Here is a 22,449-nt window from a genome sequence, read left to right as displayed (position 1 = left end):
TGGAAACTCAGGCTGCAGGAGCAGCCTCCCTGCCGCAAGGTGGACGTCAAAACCGAGCAATCAGCAACACGTGTCCTCTTCCCTTCAGGAAAGCCAGGAGAGGAAGGTGAGCCGCAGACGGCAGCTCCTCCAACACCAAGACGCACGAAAGGCCCTGGACGAGGACAGCCCCACGGAAACCAAGCAGGGGACGATGGCGCGGCCCACGCTGCCCAAGCTCGCCGGCCCCACCGGTGTCAGGCGTGCGCAACACGTGAAAGCGAGGCCCAGACCCGTGTCCACACTGGGGTTCCAGCCCGTGTGCCGTCTGCCCGAGAGGGTCTCCTGGGCCTTCTCGTCCCGAGAGAATTGTGTGGTTTAGCTATGAATGCTGCCTAGCAGGTGTCTTCCACGACTTCTCTCACCTATTTATTTTTCCCCACAATGGCTAATATGTTTGCTAGATTTTCAATGATTGTTTTATGAAAATAACGAACGTCCTCACATTGTTACCAGCACGTTTCCCTGACTTCCCTGAGGAACTCGGGCTGGCACTCAGCTCCCCTCACCAGAGCAAGGAAACCTACCTTTCTGCAGAATCGCTGTTAAATGTTCCCCCAGTAACTGTTTCTCCACACACGCAATCAGCGGTTTCCTATATGGGGCAAAAATAATCCTGGTTAGGAATTAGGAATAAAGGTTAAAGGAGAAACTGTGGTTAGCTGTGAACGACGGGCGGATTGGTCTAAAACAGACACCGTCTAGAGCCCGTTAGAGAGCAACAGGAAGACGCGTTCCCGCTCACACGTGTGATCACTGCTGACCACAGCCCTGGAGCCCTTTCCAGAAACTCACCGACCACCACCAACGGGGAGACACACAGCTGAGCACCTGAGGATCAGCAGCCCCACCCCAGTTGGGTGTGGCCTGTACTTGCTGGGTCAGGTCGGGTTTTAGCTTTGCCTCCATATGGGCATTTCCTGTCACTCACGGCCTCCTGAATTGCAGACACCCCAGAGCACCCGGCAGAGCGTGCCGGCAGGTCAACCTGGCCCCTGCACCGACCTCACGCCGGCCTGTCAGGTGCGCAGGAATCGCCGAACGGAGCTCCCCGCGGCCTGGGTGTTCTGTGCCAAACCACCCTCCTCCCTCGGAGTTCAAGGCTGGCCTCCCACCTCCGCTGCCCCTCGCGTCTTCCAGCCCTCAGCGTGGCTTTCCAATGTATCCTCCCTGCCACGTCGTCACCTGTCAGGCCGGTGGACTGCATCACGCTCCTTCTGGCATTCAAAGTGGCACTGAAGGCCCTGAGTTCAGCCTGATACACGCTTCTACCCCAAGCCCCTCCGTGCCTGGTCCCCAAGCCCCTCTGCTGTCTCCAACTACGCCCCCGTCCCTGTCCCGCTCCCTCTGCCTGTTTCCCGTTGTCACTGACCAGACCCTCCTGCCTGAGAGGCGTCCGCAGAACAGCAGGCGGGGCTGCCACGGGCCACGGGCACACACACCTGACTCTTCCCGCTTCTCTTTTACTCTCCACAGTCACTGCATTTTTTTTTCAGAGATAGAGTCTCGCTCTGTCACCCTGGGTAGAGTGCCATGCAAGGCGTCCTCATAGCTCACTTCCTGGGCTCAATCCATCCTCTGGCCTCAGCCTCCCGAGTAGCTGGGACTACAGGCATGCGCCACCATGCCCGGCTAATTTTTTCTATATATATTTTTAGCTGTCCAGATCATTTCTTTCTATTTTTAGTAGAGACGGGGTCTCGCTCTTGCTCAGGCTGGTCTCGAACTCTTGACCTCGAGTGATCCTCCCGCCTCGGCCTCCCAGAGTGCTAGGAGTACAGGCGTGAGCCACCGCCCAGCCTAATTATTTTTGTTTTATTTTGTTCTTTTCAGAAGACGGGAGCATCTGCTTTATTCCAAGGACTATTGACTTTCGCCATCTTCCCAAGCCTGTATTTTTTGTTTATGAAGGACTTCTTAACATACCATCCTACTTAAATCTCACAGCAGCCCTCTGGAGAAGGAAAGCCGGGCAGACGCCCGCCCCCACCACACGTGTGAGGACAGAGCGGGGGCCGTGTGACCCGCACACACGTCGGGGCACAGTGAGGAGGCACCCGGGCTCTGACGACTCTGTCCTCCCTGCCAGTCCCGTTGCATCTTCCCGGCTGCTTCCTCCCAGGCTCCCCTGGGCTCCTCGTCCACCCCAGTTCACCGGCAGCGTGGCCGAGGCCATCGGGACCCCTGCACAACCCCGTGGCGGCTCCGGGCACTCTTGGCCGGAGGCCTGGGCTGTTCCACAGGAGTCTCAAACTCCTGTGTCTGACGGCGCTGTCACCTCTTCTCTCATGCCCGTTTTCATTCTGCGCTGACCCGGTCCCTTCTCCCACCCGCCTGTCCCTTCCCCAAGTCGAGGTCTGTACTTTTCCCCACTGCCTTCTGCCCCCCACGCCCCCCTCCCTCCTCCTCTGCCTCCGCTCAGTCCCTGCTGCTCAGCCCGCGGACACCGTGTGTCTGGCACAGACGCTCACGTGACCTCTCCCTCTGTCTGTCCCCAGCCACTCATGAGCCTCAGGTTTGGAGAAAAAAGATTAGATGATGAGAAAATATTGTGACATTACTGTAAAGATTTGTAAGATGTCTAACAAAAAGTTCACAGTCAAAAGAGCCTAATATTCGTGATACCCCACCACCAAAAACAGAGACCCTTGTCTCAAAGCCCAGAGATGCTGAGCACCTCAGCCGGAATCACTCCTCTGGACGGTGACTCGTGACAGGACACTCGGTAAAAAGTGTAATTTGTAAGTGTCAAGCAATGACAAATAACGTGGTAAAGTACGCTAGAAGCAAGGACACGCCTGGATGTGTCGCATGAACCTATGACGACCCCGTGCGTTTCAGCCAGGAAGACAGACCCCTGGCGGCGGACGTGCGCAACTCACTGTGTGCTGTGGTCTAGGTACGTGATCACTCGGTCTCCTTCTTCTTCTAAACGTTTACTCACATGGTTTAGGTATTCTGGAACCTTCCAAACAAAACATTTAAATATATCAGTAACAAAAAGATTCTCAGCATCATCCAAGAAACTGAAGTTCTGTTTTCCTGATTAAGCTAAAATATAAACATACACACACGCGCACACACACACAGGGCACGGGGTTGCAGATGAGTGGGTACAGAAGTCCCACTGAGGGCGGAGGGCCTGGCCACGCCTCACTGTCCTGCTCACCACGGAGTCCAGCCCGAGGCCACAGGCAGCAGGGCCTGCGTGCAAACCCGCGCCACGCACAGCCGGGCCGGCAAACACGCATCTGGGCACCAAACCACGTGGCTGCAGGACCCTCAAACACAGCCTGCTCGCTGGGGACACTGTCCCGCGGCTGCCCCACAGCACAGGCCGGGTCCCGAGACTCGGGTCTCTGACGCTCTGCTCTGGGCGGTGGCAGCGAGGCCGAGCGAAACGTCCCTGCAAAGCCAGGGCTGAGGCAGCGACCGCGGGTGGGTCCCGGTGCCAACACTTGCACCCGGGCCGTCCCCCGGGATGCCCCAGGAGGACGTGCCAGTGTCTGAGACACGGGTTATGAAGGTTTTTGGGTTCCTGTTAGCACTCACATTTCTTACACGTGACTTTTTTGCAAAATTTTCTTCAATACTTCACACAAGTAATATGTTTTATCATTTGTATTTATCTTTCTCTCCCTGGCTCTTCACCTGTGGGGAGGGCAACAGTGTCTGAGCTGATGGGGGAAGATCTAACTCCCCGGGAGCGGGACGCTGGGGTCTCAGAGATTTTCAATACCACGTCTGCGTGCGAGGACGGCGCCTGCACACGCCTCGCGGGAAGGAGTCGGGAGCGGACATACCGCGTGGTCTCACCTCTCTCTCTTGCATTAGTCTTTGGCCTTCCGCAGCATACAGACAGTTAGTCTCTTCCAAAAACTTCAGCTCAAAGGAATCTTTATACACCTAAGGAAGGAGCAGAGTTAGCGAGCCTCCTTCCCAAGCGCTAATGCCCCCCCGTGCTGCGGGGCAGGACGCGTGACCCGCGGGGGCCGCACTGCTCTGTCCAGGGCGGGGTGGGGACGCGCCTGGAAAGGTCGCGCACACTGAGATTCTCGCCTTGTGTCCCCCAGCCTGTCACCTGGTTTTGTCTTTGTGATGGCGTGCTTTCAGCGAGAAATGTGCCTTTTTACGTAGCCATGGTTACCCGCCTTCCCCGTGGCCCCCCGTGTCATGTTGGCCCAGGCACCACCCCTTCCTCGCACATTCCTGGCAAACCGTCAGCGAGTTCACTCTGTGCACGCGACACGCCCCTTGTTTGGGGACGCGGCCGGCCGCCCACCTGCAGGTCGGACAGCATGCTCAGCAGGCTGCGCAGCAGGCTCCTGTCCACGGCCTCCCCGCTCCTCTCGCGCTCAATCAGCAGGAGGATCCCGTCAATCGTCTTGCTCTGAACCATCTTGTCACTGATGATATGGTTTCTAAAAAGCTCCAGTCCCATGTCCCTGTGCAGAGGGGGAGAAACGGGACTCACTTCAGTCTCCCGTCGTGGCAGCTTCAGGCGAAGCTCCGGCTGTGCTGTGGGCACCACCCTGGTGCTGCTTTGCTCGCTCTCCGCGTCCGTGTGCTGAGAATTCCTTTCTCAAACTCTTTCATGTTCCCGCCAGTCCAGGACGCCTTACGTTTCTTCCTTAAACAAGGCTGTTCTACCTTCCTGGCCTGGCTGGGTGCCGAGACACTCCCGGTCACGCGTGCCACCGACAGTCACATCAGTACTGCATGGAGCTACTGGTCTCTGGCCAGAGTGGAAGTGGCGCTGCCCTGGGCTGGGGGCACAGTGGGGCCTGGGAGGGAAGCCAGGTAAAGGACCTGGGCGTGAGGGGGGCGGGGCAGCCCCACTGGCCCCTCCAGGTGGGAGAAGAATGAAGTTTCACATCAACAGAGAAAGACGAGTCAGGATGAGACTGGGCACAAGCCTTTGTCTCAAGCTGGCTCACGGGAGGCAGGAGGGCTGGTGGCAGCAGGGACTTGCCAGCCCAGCGAAGGCTGTGGCAGTGCGGAGGGGCCCCAGCGTCCCCGGGAGGCCAGAGCCACACGGGAAGAGCTCCCATTGACGCGGTCCCCAAAAGACGACAGCATGAGGAGAAAGATGGAAACGCAGGGCATCTGGAGGCCTGTTTTTGAGGCCGGGCCAGGGGCCAGGAGGCGAAGCCACTCCCGGGGGTGGGGGCTGCACGGCCTCAGGGGCCTCGACCTTGAGAGCAGCCGGCAGCCTTCCCAGAGTTCAAGTGCAGCGCTGGGAAGAGCCACTCCAGACAGTGCCAGGCCTGGGCCTGTCAGAGAGAAGCGCCCCACGGCACCGACCCCCTGCAGGGCTGTGGGGATGCCCCAGCGGCGCAGCTCAGCGTGAGCTGGAGAAAGTGCCAGAAGTCACTCCTGTGGACTCCCTGCCCGCGCAGCTCCGCCTGTGCCCCTCCCTGCTGACCACAGACCCCACCTCCTTCGCCGGCACTCACGATGCTGCCGACTGTGCACCAGAGAAAGGGAGGAAGGGCGGCCGATCACACGCCCCCAGGCGGGCAGGGAGAGGCGGGCACGGCAGACCGCCCGCGGGCGGCACTCACCAGACGGAGGGCAGCATAGAGTTCTGCAGCACGTACGTGCGGTCCAGGAACAGGAAGATGCTCCGGATCATGATCTGACGGGCAGAAAGGAGAACAGCTCACTGGTGGTCCGTCAGCAAAGCACCCAGGACGAGGTGTCCGCCTGCACCAGCGCTGCCGCCTCACCCCGGCCCTTCTGCGCAGAAAGGGGCTCCCCCAGGGCCCCCGAGTTCGGTTTCTTTTCTTGAGCCTAATGGCTGCCCTTGGTGTTTGACTCAGCTCCGCACAGTGAATCTGGCCGCAGGGCTTTTAAAGCACTTGGCCTAAAGGATGTCTCCTAAATCTGCCCCTTCCTGACCAATGCGGTCAGCGGGGACCTGGTCCCCCTCACCAGGCCAGCGGGGCATCAAGCTTTTGATCATGTCCTCACAAGGCTGGTGGACACGTGGACAGCTGACCCCACGCTGCGGGTGAGGGGTGTGGGCTGACCAGCCTGTCCCGCGTTCCAACCAGCAGGCCCCCCACGCCTGGCTGTGGACATCTGTTGTCCCCACAAACAAACCCCCCAACAGACACTCACCCACTTCTGGCACCCACCAGGCACCCTGCCTCCTACTCACCTCATTTAGAAAGTGTAAGAATTGAACCTACTTAGGACAACCACCAACACTGCCTTTTCTCTCACTCAAGTAATAGCCAGGTCACGCCAAAAGTCACATATATAAAATTAAGTCAGTGTTGGCCGGGCGACCTGGCTCACGCCTGTAATCCCAGCACTCTGGGAGGCCGAGGCGGGAGGATTGTTTGAGCTCAGGAGTTTGAGACCAGCCTGAGCAAGAGCGAGACCCGTCTCTACTAAAAATAGAAAGAAATTAGCTGGACAGCTAAAAATATATACAGAAAAAATTAGCCAGGCATGGTAGCCCATGCCTGTAGTCCCAGCTACTGGGGAGGCTGAGGCAGGAGGATCGCTTCACCCCAGGAGTTTGAGGTTGCTGTGAGCTAGGCTGATGCCACGGCACTCACTCTAGCACGGGCAACAGAGTGAGACTCTGTCTCAAAAAAAAAAAAATTAAGTCAGTATCAAGACACCTACAGCGTCTGAGACTTTGGTGGAATTCAGGCTTAATTATCTGGAGAAAACTGCGATTGAGAAGAAATGAGAGGCCACCAGGAGCCTAAGAATTGTGTCACCACCATGGACTCTGCCCCATGGAGCAGCAGGTCACCTTACCCCCCTCTCGCCTGCCGCCCGGCGGTGCTGGCAGGTGCTGAGGGTGGCACCGTCGCACCTCAGCACACACGTGGCCCACAGCGTCCCCACCTGGGTGCAGAGGGTGTGTGAGGCCACGTCTGACGCAAGAGAAAACCAGGATAGCTGGATTAACAGAGGGGACACCCCCAGTCACTCAAGTTCCCTCCGTGTGGCTCGACGGAGGCTTGTACGACCCGGGAAAGCCGCTCACCGTCTGCCTGCAGTGGTCCTGCCAGCACCCGTTCATCTTCTTCAGAAACAAAACGCTGTCCAGCGAGTCTGTGCAGACCTGCTCAGGAAAACTGCCATTACTGCAGATTCCACCCCCTGGTTTCTGCTCTCTCCTCCCCGAGTGCCACACGGCGGTCCATAACCACAGCCCTGGAAGATGCTGTGCCCCAAACCCCACGCTGACACCCTCACTCCCACAGTGACAGTGCCAGGAGGTGCAGCCTTTGGGGGCGACGAGGTCCCCACGGTGGAGCCTCAGGACGGGAGGGACCCAGAGAGCTGCCTCGCCCCCCGCCACGTGAGGACACGGCAAAGACACTGCCCACGATCCAGGAGGGGCCCTCGCAAGATGCCCCCACCTGCTGGCGCCTCCAGCTTAGACTTCCAGCCCCCAGAACTGCGAGGAACCACCTTCTCTCGGCGAGGGCGTCGTGTCACAGCGACCCGAGTACACCCAGACGACCAATCGTTCAAAACCATAAATGGGGTTTTCATCAACCGCCGCGTCCCACCGCCGGCTGGTGCAGCCCACCTGCCGTCCCCCGTCCTTGCCGCGAGGCTCTGCCCTCCCTCTCAGGGCTTCACTGCCAGAGACAGCAGGGTCCCTGCCGCCCAAACGACAGCAGGTCGCAGGCACCCACAGGCCCACCGCACAGAGGCAGACACTGGACGCGGTCCCATGTGGGGGCTTCCGGAGCGTTAGGGAGGGAAGAAGGTGACCATTAATGGCACAGGGGACAGGAGAGCGGCTGACGTTTGGCCTTAACTTCCAACCTTGATAGAAACTGACTTTCTAGGACACTGACATGAAATCTCATTCATGTCCCAAATTACGAGCTCTCTCAGTTTGACCCTCAGAATATCCTTTGTAAGAAAGGCTTGGAAAGTAGTTTGTATGAAGAAGAAACCAGAGTGTGGGCTCCCGGGCGGAGTCTGGCCCAGCGCCTGGGACGACCCCGGCAGGCGTCTGTGAAGCCGGAAGTCGCACGTGCCTCCCAGCTGCCTGCGCTTCACACGCTACTGTCACAGCCGCTCTCACTCCAGCTTCCCACCCGGGAGAGGTGCACCTCACGTGGAGCCCCCAGATCTAAGTCCCGGCCTTCCACTGGCCAGCCGTGCGCACCAGCCTTGCCGCAGACCTGCTTCCCCACGGGCAGCTGGGAGCTGAGGCGAGGGCGGCACGCAAAGCCCTGGGAGAGGGAACACGCCAGGGGGGCACGACACGCACGGACCCGGTAGGGCAGTGGGCGCCAGGCAGGACAGAGCAACTGGGGGCGCCTTAACCCTGTGAGGTCTGAGGCCCTGCGCAGCCTCACCGCAGACAGAGCACAGCCCGGAGACCCCGCGGGGCCGCTAAGACCCTGCATCCCAGGCGGAGTTTCGCCAGCGCCGCGTCCCACCAACACGGAAGGGCCGAACGCACAGCACTGATCACGCGAGAAACACCTGCTCTCAAACAGCTCTGTAAAATCAACACAGATGCTCAATGAATAGGGTTTTTTTGCTATGTCCCACAGAAAAAAGTACGGGACGGTAAGCTGGTATCTCAGTGTGGCATTTACTAGGCCCCAGCCTCTAAGCACAGACATGCATTCCGGATCCACGGACGCAAGGAGCAGCCACAGGCCACACGCAAACCGCAGGACGGACCTGCAGGCACAGCTCACCCTGCCGGCAGCTTCTCCAGCCGCCACCCTTTCCTCACGTCACAGAAGGGGCCGTCCTGGCTAAAGGACCTACTCAGCCTCCTGCGGGGAAGCCCAACAGCAAAAATGCCTGTAACACACCTACATGCCATATCGGTAATTAAGAAATAGAAAAAGAGAAGGAAAAAGAGAGCCAAGGACAGTGCTTATGTTGGGGCAGAAGGTGGCAGGTCACACGTTTGGTGACCCTGGACGGCTTATTCCGTGTCACAAACGGTCAGGAGTCGCTCAACACTGGACACCCCTAACCTAAGTCAAGTCCCTCGGTACCACAGCCAAGAAAACGTTTTCTTTCAGGATATTTATCAAAACGAGGTTTTTGGAGCCATTTGGTGACTGTGTCCCTGGGCAGTGTACGCGGCCCACCAAGGCAGAACCGGCATCCTCTCCCCGCTGCGCTGGCCCAGCACACAGAGGCCCTCGCTAGCTGCATCATCTTGGGCCCCAGTTTCTTCATCTAGAAAAGAGGGTGAACAGAGGTACCCACAGCTCCGAGTCCATGAACGCACAAGGCCCAGCTCGCTGCCAGCAAGCGCTCCGTGACGCCGGCTCGTCCCTGCAAGGAAGCCTGAGCCTGCTGTCGCCAACACGGAGCACGAGACTCCCTACAGAGCAACACGGGGCCGCATGGCTTCCCGCTCCGCTCACCTCTGCACCTCCCTTCCGCCGGCCACACGGCTCCTACGCGGCCCAGCACTGCCTGGCACCCCGTTGCCAACCCAAGCTGCAATGCCGTGAGGCTGAATGGAGGAGGAAAAGACCAGCCCTGTCTCCTGTCACCTATAGGTTTAGATCCTGAGGACGGCTGGCCTGACCCTTCAGAGCTCCCGCGGGGCAGCACGGGGCCTGCAGCAGGCGGTGCCGAGTGTGCACCTGCAGGAAGGTCCTCTGTCCCCAGGGGCAGCTGGCCACCGTGAGAGGGCGGGGAGTGCAGAATTCACCCGTCACGTGAAGCAGGGAGGGTGTGATAAACTAAGACAGTAGCAGGACGTGACTCGATCCACACAAGTCCTTCCCCACCCGACGTCTGACGGCGTGAGGGCCTCACGAAGCCGGCTCAGCCTTCACCTGCGGCTGCAAGGTCACACAACCAAAGCCCCGTCGGCAGCGTTACTTAAGTCTTAGCAAGCAGAGGTTTGTGCAGTTCTGGGACATCCCAGAGGCAAAAGGCATCTGAACACGCTGCCCCGGAACGCGCCTCGCCAGTGGCCGCCTGTGACCTCCCCAGCACTCGGCCACCGTCCGCCTGGGCCGGGCCACAGCCTTCTTCCAGCAGGAACCCCGCCATTCACCCCTCCTCCGTCCCCAGCGCACGGTGCAGCGTCCGACGCGAACACTGCTTCGGCACTTACAGGTGAACGTGCACCTGTGGCCCACAAGCCTCTGGCACGGTGGCCCCGCCACAGCCCTGCAGTCACCACCCCGCAGACTGGACTCACCAGCCACTAACCCGGTGACCAATTTAAACCTCGTCCCCACACAGGGACACCCCAGTTCTTCCACCTCTGCTGCTCCACTCGCTGCGGGGCCCGTCCGCACCGGGGCCCCGGGATCCGCGTCCTGCCCGCGGCACACCTGGCAGCGCCGCCGCCCTCTTCCCTCAGCACCGCCCAGACCAGACCCCCACCCCGTCCCCGCTTGGTTCCACGCCAAGGGCAGACCCTCCCCGGGAACCCCACTGTGCCGGGGACGCCGCCATGCCCGCTCCGCGGCCTCACTGCCCAGCCAGGCCACTGGCCTCCCCCAACGGCCTGCAGGCACACGTCCCCCGGACAGGCGGAACCCACCGGCCCTCTGCCTGGGCACGAGTCTCCACCGTCAGGTAAAATCCAACCTTTCAGTCTAACAAAGGCCCCTCCACGACTCAGCATCCACCTTTCTTTAGGCTCCTCCTACAGAGACCCCGTCACGGGCAGACACTCCCCGCCCAAGAGCACCCTGACTCTGCCCAGGGGCTTCCCTCCTGCAGCGCCAGGACCGCAGCCCCCAGCCCCGTCTTTGGGGCAGAGGCTGGGACCCACCTTGTGCCACACGCTCTGCCCGTGCAGGCCGCTCTCGCCGTGCCGGGGGCTCCCCTGGGCCCCGGAAGCCCCCGCCCAGCTGCGCGGATGCTCGTCCTCATGCCTCTGCCACCGATTCAAGTCTGAGCTCAAAAGGGCCAGAACTCATCCTCCTCCTTTCTTCTTCCCGGCCCGGCAGGGACAGAAACTCTGAAACGTGTGCAGGGCCACGCTGCCCTCCCTCGCCACGCTGCCACACGATCACCACAGCAACCAGCAAATCTGCCGGACGCTCAGGCGCTCACAAAGCCAAGTCCGACTCCCGGGCGGGCGCAGGGATCAGACCCAACCTGCACCTCCAGGCCGCAGCCTCGGGCTCTGCCAGCCCCCCATGCTCCGGCCCCCGGGGTCAGCGAATCCCACACGCTGTCTGCAGAGATGCCACCATCCTTCCCGACGTGGCTCAGGGCCGTTTCCTCGGGGCAGCTGTGCCCCAAACGCCCGCGAGCTGCAGTTCCTGCCCCGGCGCTCACAGTGCCACACTCTGGAACTCAAGATGCCTCGTGACTAACAAGGTCTTTAGTAGGATAGTGCTTTTTCTGTCTTCTTTTATGAAACAAATGGTAATTTCTATAATCACGGTTTTGCACAGCATCAGGGAAGTGGTCACGCCTCTGCCGCTGCCACAGGGACCAGCGCGGTGACGCTGCCCACCCGCACTGCCAGCACAGCGGGCACCCAGCGGCCGCTCAGAGCGTGAACTGACGAACACGTCCGTCGAGCCGCAGGGTGGAACTGACAGGCAGGAGGAGGGTTTGGCCAAGTAGTCAGAAAGCAGCTCCCAAGTACACTGGGCCGCAACTGGCCAGGAAAAATCATTCCAGCTGCTTCTTGCAGGTGCCTACGTCTTGGGGCGCGGCTGCTCTGGGACCGGGAGTATCTGGGGCGCGGCAGGCGTCTGTGCACTCACAGGTGCCTCCTCAGATAGGGCGTGCTGGCCGGGTGCCCAAGGGCCTGTGTGGCCAGCGCCATCTGGAACCAGCTCACAATCTTTGGGCCGCAGCTTTGCAGGGAACGCGCAGACGGACGCCAGCGCGAAGGGCTGGGACCGAGCCCCACACCATCCACAGGGAGCGCTGGAATATGGCCTGGGTGGACACACCCCACCCGGGACCGGCTTCCCTGCCACCTGCCGACACAGGCAGCAGCAAGGGCTTGTCCCAGGGAACTTGCATGGCTCGCGTCCCCAAGATGAGGGACGGGGCTGGAAGAGATTCCTCAATCCAGAAGAAACTTAGAAATGAGCAGGTCTCAATCCCCTAGTTTCACACAGAAGAGACGGAGGCCCAGGAAAGCACAGCCACACGCAGCCCCTGCAGGTGTAAAACCTGCTTTCTAACACGCACCCAGCGGGCACGCCGCGGCCAGGGAACGGGCCTGAGGCCAGATTACAGGGCTCCCTCTGGGATGCTAAGGAGCTCAGAGGCCCGCAGGTGAGTCACAGGTGGGGGGACAGCAAAAGCCCAGCGCCCTCCCCTGTCCCCCATGCCCCGTCTGACCCTCTGCCCGACTGAGCATGGGGCCGCGGAGCTGCAGGTTCGCCATTCCCGGCCAGGCTCACCGTGGAAGGCTCTGCCCTGGCGCAGCGGACAGGCAGGGCCGAGGGCCGCGAGAGCTGAGAGCGGACACAGGGCCTCGCCCTGCCAACACGACGAAGGGGTTCTGCGGACCGCGAGCTGGGACGAGCCCCCACCTCAGATGCCCACAGCCCGCCGACACTCTGACTCTGCCCACGAAACCCTGGGCAGAGAAACCGCGGCGCCACACCCAGACTCCGGCAGACACGGCCGCAAGCTGGCGAGTGGGTGGGAGTCTGCCACACACTACAGAAAACCAACACGGGTGGCTTTCACTGGAATAGAGGACACAGAACTCAAATTTTAAGACATTTTTCAGAACCTTTCCTGAATACCTCAACCAGACCCAACAAATAGACATTATTTCCCTTTAATTCAGATCAGCAAAGTAATTTAAATGGTAACAATTTCACTTAAAAATCTATTATATTGTGTCAAAAAACAAATTGAAGCTTTTTGTTCTATAAATGAAAGAGAACTTAAAAAGCTGTTTGTTTTTAATATTAAGGATTCTCATTAGTTCTTTACCCTCTTACTGTTCAGTTTTAAAAGATTTAGAGACACACAGAAACTTCACCAGACAAAAAAGGATATTCTCTGAACTGCAGGATCTGCGCCTGGACGTGGGCCTCGCAGACCTGGCGCAGCTGCGTGTAGAGCGTTGGGGATACTTTGTGAGAACAGAGGTTTTCTACTGCCTAAAACAGAAGGAATAAATTAATTATTCAGTACGAACACACATTGTTTCTTAAAAAAACAAACAAACTGCATCTGGACAAACAGCTGTAATCACAACAGAAAGACAACCCTCCTTAGTGCTTACGTCACCCACAAATCAGCCATTTATGATGACGAAGCTGGGGCACTTCTCGTGGCAACGGGGGCCCGGTCGAGGCTGAGCACGTGGCGGGGGCCAGTAGTCGTACCCCCGGGGCTGGCCGCACGCCCCCGAGCCCCTCCCGCGGCTGCGTCCGTGACGGGGACTTGGGCGCAGGTTTGGTCCTGCAGACCCGTTTCTGGGTGTGCCAGGTCCTGAGTCTGGGCTGGAGCCAGAGGAGCATGTGCGCGTTCACCCGGCGGCCCGTGGAAGTCGTGGCGAGAACCAGCGCCACGTTCCCCTCGGTGGCCAGTGAGCGGGTCCCAGCCCCCTCGCCCCTACGAGGGCAGGGAATCCGCCCCCGACAAACGGAAGGAAAAGACGGCAGGGCTCCTGGGCCACGCAGACCAGGGCGTGTCACTTCCTACTGATTTTCCCGCGTGCTAGACGTGTAATTTACTTAAGTTTCGTCTTAATGAAGAAAGAATTTTTTGAGGCAGAAAAATTTTTCTTATTTTTAACCGTATCAAAGAAACAATGTTTGTACATTCTTACCAGCTCTAATAAAACTTCCTTTCAAATCTTATGTATGAAAGCAGAATCTCATTTAATTCAAATGTGAAATATTATAAAAAGAAATGTGGTTTTTATACTAACAAGCTTTGAGCCATTTAAAAAAATGTAGAGATATACAGAATGGAAACACTTTTGATAAACAATCCGAATTGAACTTAATACAATATTCCCCTAGAAAAAAAGGCAAATTAAAGTTTTATAAAGGTATTCATTGCAGCAATACTTGTAAGTATTAATTCCAATACTAAATATTGGGGGAACACATCATATTAACCTTAGATGAACAAATACAGTAATTACTACCATATAAAATACATGCATATTGACAATGGTCAAAAAGGAATGTAGAATGACAATTACATTAGGATGGTGCAAAAATGTGGTTTTAGCATTGTTGAAATGTGCCGTTTGGTATTGGAACACATTCTTAAATAAATGTGGTTATCTTTTTTTTTTTTTTTTTTCAGACAGAGTCTCACTTTGTTGCCCGGGCTAGAGTGAGTGCCGTGGCGTCAGCCTAGCTCACAGCAACCTCAAACTCCTGGGCTTCAGCAATCCTCCTGCCTCAGCCTCCCGAGTAGCTGGGACTACAGGCATGCGCCACCATGCCCGGCTAATTTTTTCTATATATATTTTTAGTTGTCCAGATAATTTTTATTTCTATTTTTAGTAGAGACGGGGTCTCCCTCAGGCTGGTCTTGAACTCCTGACCTCTAGCGATCCACCCGCCTCGGCCTCCCAGAGGGCTAGGATTTAAATGTGGTTATCTTGTACATCATTTTAATGCCCATTTCTTGCTTTATGTGTTTTTGCTAATGACTTATTACTTGCTGTTTATTTTATATTTATTTCAGACTATGGAAATGACGTTAGACAAAAAGCAAATTCGAGCGATTTTATTATTTGAGTTCAAAATGGGCCGTAAAGCAGCGGAGACAACTCACATCATCAACAACGCATCTGGCCCAGGAACTGCTAACGCATGTATGGTGCAGAGGGGGTTCAAGAAGTTTTGCAAAGGAGACAAGAGCCTTGAAGATGAGGAGCGCAGTGGCCATCGGAAGTTGACAACAACCAACTGAGAGCAATTATCGAAGCTGACCCTCTTACAACTACAGGAGAAGTTTACAAAGAACTCAGTGTCGACCATTCTACGGTTGTTCAGCATTTGAAGCAAGTTGGAAAGGTGAAAAAGCTTGGTAAGTGGGTGCCTCGTGAGCTGACCGAAAATAAAAAAAAAAAAAGGTTGTTTTGAAGTGTCGTCTTCTCTTCTTGTACACAACAACAATGAACCATTTCTCAATCAGACTATGATGTGCGACAAAAAGTGGATTTCATGCGACAACCAGCAATGACCAGCTCAGTGGCTGGACTGAGAAGCAGCTCCAAAGCCAAACTTGCACCACAAAAAGGTCATGGTGACTGTGTGGTGGTCTGCTGCTGCTCTGATCCACCACAGTTTTCTGAATCCCGGCAAAACCGTTACATCTGAGACATCTGCTCGGCAAATCAATGAGAAGCACCGAAAACTGCAACGCCTGCAGACGGCATTGCTCACCAGAAAGGGCCCGATTCTTCCCCACGACAACGCCCGACCACATGCGGCACAACCAATGCGTCAAAAGTTGAACGAATTGGGCTGTGAGGTTTTGCTTCATCTGCCACATTCACCTGACCTCTGGCCAACCGACTGCCACTTCCTTCAAGCATCTTGACAATTTTTTGCAGGTAAAATGCTTCCACAACCAGCAGGATGCAGAAAATGCTACCCAAGAGTTCTTCGAATCCCAAAGCACAGATTTTTACACTACAGGATTAAACAAACTTATTTCTCACTGGCAAGAATGTGTTCATTGTAATGGTTCCTATTTTGATTAAAAAAGATGCGTTCGAACCCAGTTATAAATTCAGGTCCAAAACCACAATTACTTTTGCACCAACCTAATAACAATTATAATCCTGTTTTCCAGCATGTTTGTCACCAAGATAATAACAAGAACATACAAAGCTTCCCCACACTTTGACTGTAGAATAAGGAATTCCTAAATACGCTCAATGCCATCATTTCACATTCCATGAAGACTGCACATCCTTCTCTCTTCAAACATCCAGGAAAACCTCATGACAAAGGTTTCGCTCCAGTGGTTAATCATTAGTGAATCCCACAAACATAATTATTACAAAATAACTTTTTTTACATAACATGAAGAAAATGTGTTTTCTCTGGCAAAAATCAAGCTAAGCTTAGCGGTACACATCCTTCATAACGCAGTAACTTATTAAGATCATTTTCTGAATGCCTTAATTCCTAAACCTGGAATCACTGTCCTTAAAATAATCTTTCCCCAGCTGTGACATATCACACCTCTTGTATGTCTATGTTTTAGTCCTACTGGTCGGCTTAGTGAGAAGACAACAGAAAATCGAAGTTCAATCTTATAACCAACTCTTTCTCCTACGTATCGTGTTTGGCACACACTATTTACATGAAGCAAGCTGAGATTTATTTTGTTTTTAAAATTAAGATTCTGGGCATTTCTCATAAGGAGCTGAACGCCAGAGTGACGCAGGTCTGCCCCCCAGTGCTGAGTCGCTCTACTGGGCTTCACGGTGCCGGCCCCTCATTTGCCCCAGAAGGCAGGCGGCCTTGGCCTCCCCACCCAGCCTGCCAGCTCCCTGTGGTCGGGACCCCAAGAAATCTTTTGTGGCATTAAGGAGAAGCGCAACATGGGAGTGTCCCCTCCCCAAAGCAAACTGTTGAGACTTAGTCATATTTTGAGATTTAGAAATACCCTCTCTGCTTGTATGAAATACCTAATCAGATAGGGACAGTGTGCTCTGCCCATAAACATTTTAAGAATCCCAGAGAAACGGAATTTAATCCAATAATTGGAGGTAGAGAAAAAGCAGCATTTGGATTCTACTTATTCGTGAAAGATGTTTTCCTCGTATAAACTTAGCCAAGTGGGAAAACTTTGCTTTTATTTTCCCCCAGGGCAGCCTCTCCTCACACCGCAGCTCCTTTCTGGTCAGCAGGTTCTGCAGACGATTGTCTTGTCGGCAGAGACAAGTGTGTTAAAATAAAATAGACATGCATGTGAATGTCAAGTGCTCGTCTATTTATAGTGTCAAACGGTCCCCAGAGTGTACTCCTGCTACTTAAACAATACGTTCCCCGTGGACCTGGGCAACTCTGCCCTCAGGTGTGGAACAGAACAAGAAAGTCAACAGCCCCGGGAAAGGAACAGCCGGAGTCTTAGGAGTTAGGGCGCCGCTTCCCAGAAGGTGGTCCATGTCCTGTGAAGACCCTCCCGGCTGACGTTAGAGAAAGGAGAGAGACCTACCACAGACTGCAAGGCACAAGGAAAGAGCAGGCAGATGCTGAAAGGTACTGATGTGGAGAAAGGGGAGAAATGAAGGCACAACAAACAAACAAGCACTGCCACTCAAAACCCTCCGGAAAACAAGGCGCACCCCACTACCCACGGGATGGCCGATGGGAGGAGCAGGGCCCAAGGCACAAACCCACACTCGTCACTTCGCAGCACAAGTTAAAAGGCCAGTACCACGTGGGCAGCCCAGGACCGCTCCAGGGATCTCTACCTACTAGGAGGGGACTGCTCACCCCGCGGGGAGGGCGTTCTGATGGTGACAGGGACCCCTCCAGGTTCCTGCCTGTGAGAAACAAGGAAACAATAAGACAGAAACTAAATGAGGACTCAAATTCCAGTGAAAGGAAACAAATGAAGTTTCCTAAGGCGATAGCTTTAGGGCACGGCAGCTGGCTGTGTGCCAACCTGGCATGCGTATTGACCTCTGCCCTGAGTGTCATCGGGAAGGAAACCACCCAATACAATGACTAATTTTATTGAGTGATTAAAGCTGTTGAATTATGAAATCCTTTCTTTTAGGTTTGGTATCTCTCTATCTAGATACATGTATTTTGTAGAGATGGGGTCTTGCTATGTTGCCCAGGCTAGTCTCAGACTCCTGGTCTCAAGAGACCCTCCCCCGTGGCTTCCCAAGGGGCTGGGATTACAGGTGTGAGCCGTCGCACCCTGGTGGGCCTGACCATCTGGGTCTGTATTTTTTCCTCTCTGTTTCTGATTAACTCATGTACTGAATTCACTCGATTAATTTGTTACTTTCTCAAATTGGTCCATCAAATACTATGTCTCTCTGTCCACCATTTTCTGGACTTTTTCACTTTTTCTAACAGTTTCAGCAACCCTAGCAGCACACTTAATATCCAACTCTACCATTAGTACCTTTCTCCTTCACTGAGAGTTATCACCAGGTATGAAGGTTTTACAGAGACGTTACTCTGTGACTCAAGAAAGACAGCCTGGCTTTCCTCAAAGCTCAAAGTCCTTTTGAGAGCTTTTTGTGCAACACACACACACACCCCTCAAAAACCCTGGCTGAAATCAACACTTAGCTTTTCTACGAAACTCTTCTCAATGTAATCTTCAGTTTTCTGTTGTCTCGTTAAGCTGACAAGTAGGACTAAACCACAGAGACACAAGACACACAAAATGTACTTTCTTTAGCAAATTAGTTATTACAGATCTAAACTCTTTAAAAACAAACAGAAAAATATCTATGCCTTCAAAATATTCTCCTCCTCACATTACAGGAGGAAAATGGCGGGGTGGTGTTGCACGAAGACTTTCATCACCACACTGTGAATCTCCCTTTTCACCAGAGACGGAGCAGAGGAGGGGCGGCCAGCAGAAAGAGACCCCGTCAACGACGGGCCTCCAGGTGCCACCGGGTAGATGCCACCTTCACAAGAAGGCAACAGACCTCACTCTGGGGAGACTGAGCAAAACCAAAAACCAAAACCAAAACCAAAACCTTTCAAACTTTGGAGAGAACTGGTACTTTCACATAAGATTCTTTGGCAAAATATACACCATACACACCACCTAAGCAAAAACAAACTTTATTCTGAAACACCGGGTCAAACATGCCACCTTCGTTACCGGAGATCGGTAATTTCACATTTACTCATATCTCTATCTCACTCGCTTCCGAAAGGCCTGAGGCAGCGGGTTAGCCAGAAGTCACCCGTGCAGGGAGACAGGGCGCGTCGGGCGACACCTGCAGAGCCCTGTGCGCCTTCGCGGGGCGTCAGCTCTGGAGACGCACCCAAGGTGTGGGAGGTCCCATCCCAGGGGACCCGGGGACCGGCACTCTGCCATACGCATGCCTAGCCCTTGGGATTTCAAGATGGGCACCGGGGCACCTGGAAATATTGTTAATAATATCTGCAGTGACCATTTTATGGGGCATACTATACAAGGTATGGCAAAGTGATTCCACTATTTTAAGAAAAAACCATGGGGCAGCCGACACCAGGTAGTCAAATCTCCAGGGAAAAAGGAGTAAGAAGCCTTAGCTGTGAGACATCACATTTTATTATGCTGAAGACCTGTGAGAGTTTAGTTACCCAGGGGGGCTCCTGCTTCCGGCCAAGACACAGTGAGGGGACTGGATTAACCTTCCGCTGGAAATAACCGAAAAGCCAGACAAAATACACAAAGCCACAGTTTCAAGGCTCTGGGCAGTGGGCTAGGAGACAGCGATCTCTGGGAGAGGGAAACAGGCCAGCCCGGCAGCTCCAGCCTCCTGCACCGAGGTTTCCAAGCTGCGCTGCAGGAGCCCCAAGTGAGAATGCAAGACCAGGAGGGGAGCAAGGGGCCAGGTGGGACCCAGGACAGGAGTGAGGAGATCAAGGGACCCCACAAGTATTCAGCAGAGAACCGCTGCACGTGTGTGAGGAAACCCCAAAGCCAGGGAAGGAACCATCCAGGTGGTTTAGGGTAACAGCGTTTGGAGCTTCCACAAGGCCTGGAATAGCAGCCTCCCACCAGCCAGCTGGGAGACCTCAGGGCACGGTACTCAGGTAGGTCTTGCCTCCCAGGTGGGGATACAGCCCTGGGCACAACGCAGCTCCCGGCCCTGCCTAACAAATCTTAGAAGCAAGGCTCAGAAAAATCAGTCTGTTTCCAGTTCAACTGTGTCCAGAACAAAGGCCAAGAATACTTATAGGAATAAAAAAATACCTAGCACACAAGTTAAAATCACAACATTTGACATCCAAAGATTATCAGGCATGCACAAAAGTGGAAAATAAAATCTATTAATGGGAAGAAAAATCAGTCAGTCAAAACCAACCAGAACTGACTGAGAGGACAGAACTAGCAGATAAGGACAATAAAACAGCTAGTATAACTGCATTCCACATGTTTGAAAAGTAGAGATACGGAAGATGTAAAACAGATTCAAATTAAACACCTAGGGAGGAAAACAACGTGTGAGATGAAAATTACACCAGATGGTATTAAGAGAATAGACATCGCAGATTAGTGCACTGGAAAAAACAGATAACCTAAATAGCTCTGTATCTATTCAAGAAATTTAAGTTTAAAACCCTCCCACAAAGAAAGCCAAGGTGGCTTCACTAGGGAATTCTCTCAAGCACTGAAGAAGAAATAAATTCCAATTCTATACAAACTCTTCCAGACAATGAAGAAGAGGGAATATTTCCCAACTCATGAGGCCAGCATTACTTTCATATCAAAACCGACAAAGATACAAGACAACACATGTGGTCACAGATGCAACAATTAACAAAATGTTTGCAAAATGAATCCAACGTATACAAAAAAAGATAATATATCATGACCATGTAGGATTTATCCCAGAAGAGAGGGATTGGTTTAATATTTGAAAAGTCACTCAATAAATTAACAAACTAAGAAACAAAAATCATATGATCACTTCAATAGATGCAGAAAAAGCATCTGACAAAATTCAACACCTATTTCTTATAAAACTCTCAGCAAGCTGGGAACAGAAGGCAACATCTTCAACCTGACAATGCGTATTTATGAAAAACCCACAGCCAACGTCACACTCAAAAGGTGAAAGAATGAAAGATTTCCCCTGATGTCAGGAACAAGACGAGGACACCCACTCGCTCTTCCCACTTCCATTAACAACTGTACCAGAGGTTCTAAACAATACAGTAAGGCAAAAAAAAGGTACTGAAAGGCATGCAGATTGGAAAGGAAGAAGTCATCTCCATTCAAAGAAAACATGACTGTCTATGTAGAATATCTGACAGAATCTACAAAAAAATCTACTAGAAATAAGTGAGGTTAGCAATATAGAAGGATATGAGATCAATATATAAAAATCAATTGTATTATATGTAATAGCAAGAACCAGAAATCAAAATTTAAAGTACCATTTATGCCATTAAAATATGAAATGCTTAGGGATAAATTTCATAAAAAATATACAAGACTTGTACACTGGAATTAGAAAACACTGAGAGAAAATTAAAGACTATATAAAGGGAGAGCTATCTGTTGTGATTGACAGACTCAATATTGTGAAGACATCAATGATCCCACACTGACTTACAGTCTATATAACCTCAATCAAAATCCTAGTACACTTTTCTGTAGCAATTGGCAAACAGCTTCTAAAACTTGCATGGAAATGCACAGGACTAGGAATAGCCAGAGCAACTTTGAAAGGGGATAGAATTGGAAGGCCAGCACGCCCAGCTTCACCACTCACTCCACTCACTCCCAAGTGGATGCCGGCTTTTGACAAGGGAGCAAAGGCAACTCAGTGGGGAAAGGACAGTCTTCAACAACTGGAACAACTGAACACTTACAACAGAAACACTGAATTCTGATCCATACCTCCCAATTTACACAAAAATTCACTCAATGTAGACCATAGACCTAAATGTAAAACACAAAACTCTGAAATGTCTAGAACAAAATACAGGAGAAAATCTTTGTGACCTTCGATTAGGCAAAGATTTTTTAGATACTAAAAGCAGAACCAATAACATAACAAATTCATACATTTGACTTCAAAATTTAGAACTACTACTCTTCAAAGGACACGGGTAAGGGAATCAGAAGACAAACTGCAGACAAGGAGAATGTATTTGCAAGGCCACTATCTGATATGACTTGCATCCAGAATACATAATAAACCCAAACGCTCAATAATAATAAACCCCCCAAAAAGGAGCAAAATATTTCAATAAACACTTCATCAAAGAAGATACTTAGAATGACAAATGAACACACAAAAAGATGCTTAATATCTGATCAGTAGGGAAATGCAAATGAAAACCACAATGAAATTCCACCATGCACCTACTAGAAGAGTTAAAATTAACAAGAGACAACCCCAAATGTTGGCGAGGACACGGAACAACTGGAACTCTCACATACTGCTGGCAGAGATGCAAAATGGTGCAGTCACCTTTGAAAAACAAGAAATTTCTTATAAAGGTAAACATACACTTTCCACACAATCCTTAGAACTTACTTCTACGTACTTACTTGAGAGGAATGAGAATATATGATCACACAAAGACTTACTAATGTTCACAGCAGCTGCATTCGTAACAACTAAACCCTGGACACCCAAGTGTCCGCTAACTGGTGAGTGGATAAACCAATTGTGGTTTCCCCACACTACACAGTACCAGCAAGAAGTTCCTATCACAGGGTACGCGTGGATCTGAAAAGCACCATCCTAGGTGAAAGCCAGGTACAAAAGGTAGCAAAACGCATGATGCCAGTTAGATGGATTCTAGAAATGGCAAA

At 53.0% G+C, this 22,449-nt stretch overlaps 1 protein-coding gene across 2 annotated transcripts in view; it reads right to left on the bottom strand.

The window, feature by feature from the left end:
• CUL4A (cullin 4A) overlaps nucleotides 1-22,449 on the bottom strand; it is a 43,607-nt gene that overhangs the window by 19,828 nt on the left and 1,330 nt on the right. For both annotated transcript variants that reach the window (XM_045566686.1, XM_045566687.1), the window contains exons 3-9: nucleotides 13,006-13,109; nucleotides 7,049-7,118; nucleotides 5,604-5,677; nucleotides 4,322-4,484; nucleotides 3,856-3,945; nucleotides 2,922-3,004; nucleotides 567-634 (exon numbers count right to left, since the gene is read on the bottom strand). In XM_045566686.1, coding sequence (XP_045422642.1) covers nucleotides 567-634; nucleotides 2,922-3,004; nucleotides 3,856-3,945; nucleotides 4,322-4,484; nucleotides 5,604-5,677; nucleotides 7,049-7,118; nucleotides 13,006-13,109 — 652 coding nt within the window. The remainder of the gene's footprint in view (nucleotides 1-566; nucleotides 635-2,921; nucleotides 3,005-3,855; nucleotides 3,946-4,321; nucleotides 4,485-5,603; nucleotides 5,678-7,048; nucleotides 7,119-13,005; nucleotides 13,110-22,449) is intronic.

This window comes from Lemur catta, chromosome 13 (assembly GCF_020740605.2).
Source record: "Lemur catta isolate mLemCat1 chromosome 13, mLemCat1.pri, whole genome shotgun sequence".
Classification (NCBI taxonomy): Eukaryota; Metazoa; Chordata; class Mammalia; order Primates; family Lemuridae; genus Lemur; species Lemur catta.
This window is presented reverse-complemented; position numbering and strand designations above follow the sequence as displayed.